At 38.4% G+C, this 8670-nt stretch overlaps 1 protein-coding gene across 1 annotated transcript; it reads left to right on the plus strand.

Annotated features, from left to right (window-relative positions):
- Positions 1 to 1167: 1167 nt before the first annotated feature.
- LOC106079693 (uncharacterized) lies at positions 1168 to 8459 on the plus strand. The gene is made up of 4 exons (XM_056044375.1): positions 1168 to 1240; positions 3480 to 3647; positions 6494 to 6714; positions 8213 to 8459. Exons 2-4 carry the CDS (start codon positions 3486 to 3488, stop codon positions 8253 to 8255), a joined length of 426 nt encoding a protein of 141 aa, XP_055900350.1. The 5' UTR covers positions 1168 to 1240; positions 3480 to 3485; the 3' UTR covers positions 8256 to 8459.
- The last annotated feature ends 211 nt before the right edge of the window (positions 8460 to 8670 follow it).

An 8670-nucleotide genomic window follows, 5' to 3' on the forward strand; every position in this document is an offset into this window, starting at 1 on the left:
TTCTTCATTAATTATTGGTAGACCTAATAATTTATATTGTTTGGTATCGAAATGGGGAAATAAATGCTAATCAATTCTGTGTAAAAAAAAAAAAAAAGGGAGCTTATTCATGGCTGCCTGGTCCGGCACCTTCGACATAGGAGGTCATGCATGGTCTTGCGGCATGAGCACTGGACTGTTGTTCGGTTGTCTCGATGGTCCAGCGTTCATACCCTGCTCGCTGCTATCCCCCGCCGTCATGAGGGAGATTTGGAGTTAAGTTAATCTTCAACTCTGAAGGAACATTTGAAACATGCAAGAGGAAAAAAAATATATATATTGCAGTGATTTTGCGTTTCTTTCTCTTAACCTTTACCAACACCGTTAAGTTAATCTTCAACTCTGAAGGAACATTTGAAACACGCATAAGGAAAAAAAATATATATATTGCAGTGATTTTGCGTTTCTTTCTCTTAACCTTTACCAACACCGTTAAGTTAATCTTCAACTCTGAAGGAACATTTGAAACATGCAAGAGGAAAAAAAATATATATATTGCAGTGATTTTGCGTTTCTTTCTCTTAACCTTTACCAACACCGTTAAGTTAATCTTCAACTCTGAAGGAACATTTGAAACACGCATAAGGAAAAAAAATATATATATTGCAGTGATTTTGCGTTTCTTTCTCTTAACCTTTACCAACACCGTTAAGTTAATCTTCAACTCTGAAGGAACATTTGAAACACGCAAAAGGAAAAAATATATATATATTGCAGTGATTTTGCGTTTCTTTCTCTTAACCTTTACCAACACCGTTAAGTTAATCTTCAACTCTGAAGGAACATTTGAAACACGCAAAAGGAAAAAAAAAATATATTGCAGTGATTTTGCGTTTCTTTCTCTTAACCTTTACCAACACCGTTAAGTTAATCTTCAACTCTGAAGGAACATTTGAAACACGCAAAAGGAAAAAAAATATATATATTGCAGTGATTTTGCGTTTCTTTCTCTTAACCTTTACCATCACCTATCCCATAGTCTGTTGAGCCGTTGGGGCACCACACAGTATCCGTGGACCAACTTTCTCCATTCCTGTCTTTGCCTTGGATAAAATTGCGTTCAACGACAGACCTGCTTACTCTTGGATTTTGTCTTCCCATCGCTTTCACTTTCTGCCCCTCTTTTTTTTTCCTGGTACAGTTTCCTGATGAAAGGTCTCTTGCGATCCCTGATGACCTTGTGATATGGCCCTTAGATACCGTAAGCTTTTTTTTTTTATTCTTTTGTTTTTTATCGCTCTTCCTCTCCTTTCTCTCTCTACCCCTTGTGTTTCTTTCTTTAAAGCTTTCTCATCTCCTCTTTTTTAAATATTGTTACGTATTTCTGGATCTTCTGGCTAAATGTACTAGTAGACACACAAATAAAAACACTGCAAAGAACTTGACGACTCAACTTTCAGCTTCATATAACTTTAATGACTATTAACTAACATTACTGTAACATGTAGCGTAGAAGACTGTACAATATCTGTCAGTTTACAGTTAGCTATACTTCGTTGCAATTCATCTCTTCACTTCGTTGCAATTCATTTCTCAACTTGCATCGAGCCGTATTCCACAGAACAGACAAACGACACACTTCCCAGTGTCGCTCCAGGTCTCCCAAAGCTGAACCAAGTCGTACTCAAGTCTACCGAATCAGAGCCGCACACGTCTTACATCGACTGTATCGACTGTAACGGCTCAAGTCCACTGTAGTTCGCTGTATAGACTTTAACGACAGTAGTCCACTCCAGTTAACTCTACCCTAGTTAACTTGCATCGAGTCGTACACATTTCACTTCCACTAGAGCCGCACACGTCTTACATTGTCTGTATCGACTGTCACGACTTACTCACGACTGACTTTCACATTAACTCTTTAGCTTATATAGAGTCCCTAATCGCTTGTCCAAAGTTGCACAAACACGGCTAGTATCCTCTGGAATAACACGTGAGGAAACGTCACATCCTGTCTTTGTTTATACATGTAGATTCCAGAAAACATCGGCTGTAGTGTCATCTTGCCGGGGTCACAAGTTGTGACCTCTATCTGTCACTGGACATTGCTAGTACCTTCTGGAATAACACGTAAGGACACGTCACATCCTTTGTTTATACATGTACATTCCAGAGAACACCCACTGCTGTGTTATCTCGCCGGGGTCATACGTTGACCTCTACCTATCACTGTCATTTGTAACAATATAAATTCATTGCTTTCGCAAACTAGTCTCTTCAACGCTTGGCTTTACTTGTGGACGTCCGACATTAAGCTTTCCATGTGCTGAAATTTAGCATTGTAGAACGGGAAATAAATTATCTATGACAGTTCAAAGTGTGTATAATTTTTTTTCGACGCACCCTATAGGCCTATATATAGTTCGCCCATCGTGTCATTTGTAACAATATAAATTCATTGCTTTCGCAAACTAGTCTCTTCAACGCTTGGCTTTACTTGTGGACGTCCGACATTAAGCTTTCCATGTGCTGAAATTTAGCATTGTAGAACGGGAAATAAATTATCTATGACAGTTCAAAGTGTGTATAATTTTTTTTCGACGCACCCTATAGGCCTATATATAGTTCGCCCATCGTGGTTCGATGATGACCACTTTGTCATCCAGGGGGCTGAGGTATATATACGGTATTGAGAAAAAAAACAACTGAATATGACACCGAAGCTCCGAAAGAAGTCGACAGGGCCCACTATTACCATCATTTCTATCGGTACCATGATACAAATTTAGAGTTGGGAAAATGATAATTGATAAAAAAAATATTTTGTAAAATTTAAAATTTACAAAGCTTATATCAATTCACTCTGTTTTGTACAATGTTTGTACACGTTATTTCTCCCACACCCATTCTCGGATCAAGTTGAAACCTTACACAACTATCTATTGTACCGGTACCTAGCAAAATATGAATTAATCGACAGGGCCCACTTTTACCATCATTTCTATCGATACCATGATAAAAATTTAGAGTTGGGAAAATGATAATTGATAAAAAAAATCTTTTGTAAAATTAAAACTTTCTTGTTATGTTACTCCACTAAAAAAAAGGGAGGAGGGAGGGCTGTTGAGTCTTGTTGCGATTTATTACAAGGAAAGAGGTGGTTTAAAAAGGGGATTTTTTTGGCGTTACGTAATATACGAAGGTTACCTAACAAGTTGTGACAATGGGCCTCATTCACCAATGGTAAACAAACAACATTTAGCCACGTGATTCTCTATCTCATCTATACAAATTACGATCTAATTTTTAATACACATTGGTTTTCGCGTGACAGTTTTTTTTTCGTTGTTTTATCACGTGACTAAATGTTTGTTTACGATTGGTAAATGATGTCCATTGCAGAAACTGGGTTCAATCCTGAGATGTTACCTTAATGCTCAAACTTGATTGACAACGCCTCTGAAAAATATCTTGACTTGCTAATGTACAACTACTTTCAGCTCGCCATGCTCACTTGGTTCCTCCTAGCTTTGAGTCTCCCAGCTTTGAGTCTGGCCCAGACTTTCTCAATCAAGCCTTACAATGAGACTGCGGCTTTTATATTTGCACATACTGATGTTAATCATGACGGAATAATGGATAGAAACGAGTTGGACCTGGGATTTAGGGTAAGTGGACAGTGCGGTCAGACCTGGGATTTAGGGTAAGTGGACAGTGCGGTCAGACCTGGGAATTAGGGTAAGTGAACAGTGCGGTCAAAAATGTCGCTCACTTAGCTTTTGTAATTCTTAAATTTGGAGGCAGAGGCGAATCTGTTTTGTTTATGGAAGGTGAGGAAATTAACGTTGCAAATAAACTATGTGCAATGTGCAGGGGCGGTCTAAGAAGTGCGCGGGGCTCTGGGCGAGTGTCATATCACGGCAAAAAATATTGGTAGGCCTACGATATGCTAACGGTGACAAAATTTCTCCTCACCGCGCCCCTCTTTAAAGAGAGTTAAGAGACTGGAGCTTTATATCATTGGAATAATGTAGGATTGCTGTACATGACTGGAGATTTATGTCATTGGAATAATGTAGGATTGCTGTACATGACTGGAGCTTTATAATTGGAGTAATGTAGGATTGCTGTACATGACTGGAGCTTTATAATTGGAGTAATGTAGGATTGCTGTACATGACTGGAGCTTTATAATTGGAGTAATGTAGGATTGCTGTACATGACTGGAGCTTTATAATTGGAGTAATGTAGGATTGCTGTACATGACTGGAGCTTTATAATTGGAGTAATGTAGGATTGCTGTACATGACTGGAGCTTTATAATTGGAGTAATGTAGGATTGCTGTACATGACTGGAGCTTTATAATTGGAGTAATGTAGGATTGCTGTACATGACTGGAGCTTTATGTCATTGGAATAATGTAGGATTGCTGTACATGACTAGAGCTTTATGTCATTGGAATAATGTAGGATTGCTGTACATGACTGGAGCTTTATATCATTGGAATAATGTAGGATTGCTGTACATGACTGGAGCTTTATAATTGGAGTAATGTAGTATTGCTGTACATGACTGGAGCTTTATATCATTGGAATAATGTAGGATTGCTGTACATGACTGGATCTTCTAATTGGAGTAATGTAGGATTGCTGTACATGACTGGATCTTCTAATTGGAGTAATGTAGGATTGCTGTACATGACTGGAGCTTCTTATCTTCTTATCTTATATAATACAGACGTTACTTCAAAAAAGAAGATGATTACGTCCTACGCGTCATGCATTTAGTCATGCATATTAACCAATAACTTAAATTCTGCCAAGTCACTGGTTTTCCTGGCTAGCTCAGGCAACCCATTCCATGCTCTAATAGCACTAGGGAAGAAGGAGTAGGAGTAGCTTTATGTCATTGGAATAATGTAGGATTGCTGTACATGACTGGAGCTTTATATCATTGGAATAATGTAGGATTGCTGTACATGACTGGAGCTTTATGTCATTGGAATAATGTAGGATTGCTGTACATGACTGGAGCTTTATATCATTGGAATAATGTAGGATTGCTGTACATGACTGGAGCTTTAGGCCTATAATTGGAGTAATGTAGGATTGCTGTACATGACTGGAGCTTTATGTCATTGGAGTAATGTAGGATTGCTGTACATGATACGAGCTTTATGTCATTGGAGTAATGTAGGATTGCTGTACATGACTGGAGCTTTATGTCATTGGAGTAATATAGGATTGCTGTACATGACTGGAGCTTTATATCATTGGAATAATGTAGGATTGCTGTACATGACTGGAGCTTTATGTCATTGGAATAATGTAGGATTGCTGTACATGACTGGAGCTTTATATCATTGGAATAATGTAGGATTGCTGTACATGACTGGAGCTTTAGGCCTATAATTGGAGTAATGTAGGATTGCTGTACATGACTGGAGCTTTATGTCATTGGAGTAATGTAGGATTGCTGTACATGACTGGAGCTTTATGTCATTGGAGTAATATAGGATTGCTGTACATGACTGGAGCTTTATGTCATTGGAATAATGTAGGATTGCTGTACATGACTGGAGCTTTATATCATTGGAATAATGTAGGATTGCTGTACATGACTGGAGCTTTATGTCATTGGAATAATGTAGGATTGCTGTACATGACTGGAGCTTTATATCATTGGAATAATGTAGGATTGCTGTACATGACTGGAGCTTTAGGCCTATAATTGGAGTAATGTAGGATTGCTGTACATGACTGGAGCTTTATGTCATTGGAGTAATGTAGGATTGCTGTACATGACTGGAGCTTTATGTCATTGGAGTAATATAGGATTGCTGTACATGACTGGAGCTTTATGTCATTGGAATAATGTAGGATTGCTGTACATGACTGGAGCTTTAGGCCTATAATTGGAGTAATGTAGGATTGCTGTACATGACTGGAGCTTTAGGCCTATAATTGGAGTAATGTAGGATTGCTGTACATGATACGAGCTTTATGTCATTGGAGTAATATAGGATTGCTGTACATGACTGGAGCTTTATGTCATTGGAGTAATGTAGGATTGCTAAATATGATACGAGCTTTATAATTGGAGTAATGAAGGATTGCTGTACATGACTGGAGCTTTATATTATTGGAATAATGTAGAATTGCTGTAAATGAGAGTCAGAAATAGATCTACGATCTTTTACAATTACTTGTGAATTACTTTATTAAAACAGGCTATTTATTTGACAAAATATGAAACTTTTTATTCATTTTCTTTTGAATAATTTGTTGCAACAAAAAAAAAAAAAGGGAGGGGGGATTAAGAACCAGACGCTATATATAGCTAATTTAAAAAAAAATTAACTTCAATTATATGAGTGGGGTCTTAAAATACCTACGCTACGATAGTATAATTTTGCTAACTATGATTGCCAAGTGTGTAAATTGTTTTATTTTGTTTACTATATAGACCTATGTATGTGATACTCAGTTTTTTTGTTTTTTTTTAATGTTGCAGCATTATGATGCCAATCTAGATGGCAGAGTTACTTACCATGAGTTCACGACCTTTGTGCAGGCGCAAGGCCACGACCCTCACACGACCCATCTACTCCATGCGTTATATCGCGCCTATGACGAGAATAAGGACAACAACGTAGACCATTTAGACTTTGACATCATCTTCGCCTTGTCCGATTACAACAACGACGGCCGTGTGGACCGTGCGGAGTTTATCAGGTAACAGTGGAATGAGAATATAGGCCTCACAGAGGCGTCCACTTTTACACACACACTCACATACACACACATATATAAAGGGCTTTTTTTGTGAGGGTACGCACCGGCACTTTATTCGAATGTGGGGAAAAAAGTATTACTTTTCTTGTATTTTAACGTATATTATTAATTATTTAGTAGTTAAAAGTTAGGCAATCAATCAGGTAGATCACATTTTTACCTTTACCAATCCCGTTGGGGCACCATGCAAGATTGGTCGACCGTCTTTCTCCACTCCTCTCTGACTTTTGCCTTAGACCCTCTTTCAATGGCAGGCCCGTCCATTCTTTTATGTTGTCTTCCCATCGCGTTCTCTGTATGCCTCGTCTTCTTTTTTCCTGGTACTGTTCCCTGAAGGAAGGTCTTTGCGAGCCCGAAGACCTTGTAATATGGCCATAGATTTTTAACCTGCGTTTTTTTACGATACTTAGCGGGTCATCGTGGGGTCCATCGCTACAGTAACCCTGTCTCTAATCTCTATGGTCTGTGATAATATAGAGCTCTTTAATTGTCACGATGTGTAGTTTGTATGTAGTAGATAGATGTATGTAGTAGATAGATAATATAACCCTCAAAGAGGCATCAGCTTTATTCGTCAATCTAATCGCTAGAGTTAGAAGTAATACCTCACATTGTGGCTATTTTGCAATCCCATATTGGAAGAGACTTGAGACTATCGTGATGGCAGCCGGGTCCTGCGGTCACGTTCTTGAAACTGTCAGGTAGAGTTGAGCCTTCGGCTCTTGGAACTCTAAGCCAGCAAAAGTGAACAAGAGCTCCCTTTCACGGCATGAATGAGAACAGTGTACACTGTTCTGTCTGGTGGGTGTCAGACTCGTGGCCAGAGACCGCGTGCACAGGGATCCCTGCCATTTTCCTTTTCTATACCAGGCTAAACGTGCAGGACACTCCATTTATGTAACGGCCCCTTGAGGAACAGCGCCTGGATTGTGACAAGGTTGTGGGAGCTTTTTCACAACTCCGCACAGTGCAATGAGGATGCTCTCGCACCCCCTTAGGCAGTCCTGCAGGAGTCTTGTTTTGCTACCCTTTAGCCTAATCGTTTCATCCTACGATCGTTTCCACCCGGGCGGCACTATGAGGGAGGGTAGCATGCCCGGGGCGGTCACGTTCAGTCATCTCGATGGTCCCTAGATTGATGTCATTGTATATTTAACTGGTCATCTCTTGATATCACAGTGTATTGAACTGGTCATCTATTGATATCACAGTGTATTGAATGGTCATCTCTTGATATCACAGTGTATTGAACTGGTCATTTCTTGATATCACAGTGTATTGAACTGGTCATCTCTTGATATCACAGTGTATTGAACTGGTCATCTCTTGATATCACAGTGTATTGAACTGGTCATCTCTTGATGCCATTTGTAATTTTCTATTAATAACACTGTTTCCCAAGCATGATGTCATATTATTATTTTATTTTATGTTCCAGATACATGTCCATTGTTTTGGAATCAATTGACGAATCTGTATAACAGAGCAATTTGGAACATTCAGTAGAGAGGAACCAAACAACTGATGAAACCAAAGTCTCATTTCTTACCATTGTTGTATCCGGTTTGACAAACTCATGTTCAAATATAATCTTGTCAATTGTAATTAATCCACTTGTTAGTTGATCCATTTCAATCAGCATTGATCCGCACATTGGTGTGTACATTAAACTATTTTTCAGTGTCTTATTGTGTGATACCTTCTTATTAAATTTGGAGCTCAGTTAAATAGAGGTATTAATAACATTAAAGAGATACTCTGATGGTTTTTCAAATTTGAGATATTGACATATTAAAATTCTGCGTAAAAGTAATAGTAAACATGTTTTATTTAAATGCTTAGAAACATTTATATTTAATAAATTAGACTGTAAATTCTTGACATGTCAAAAAAAAC

Source organism: Biomphalaria glabrata, chromosome 10 (assembly GCF_947242115.1).
Source record: "Biomphalaria glabrata chromosome 10, xgBioGlab47.1, whole genome shotgun sequence".
In the NCBI taxonomy this organism is placed as follows: Eukaryota; Metazoa; Mollusca; class Gastropoda; family Planorbidae; genus Biomphalaria; species Biomphalaria glabrata.

Excerpts from the sequence above, each read along its gene's own strand:
- LOC106079693 (XM_056044375.1), top strand. The coding sequence starts at position 3,486 with ATGCTCACTTGGTTCCTCCTAGCTTTGAGTCTCCCAGCTTTGAGTCTG. Across the intron at positions 3,648-6,493 it reads AGTTGGACCTGGGATTTAGG|CATTATGATGCCAATCTAGA; the intron begins GTAAGTGGACAG and ends TTAATGTTGCAG. Across the intron at positions 6,715-8,212 it reads GACCGTGCGGAGTTTATCAG|ATACATGTCCATTGTTTTGG; the intron begins GTAACAGTGGAA and ends TTTATGTTCCAG.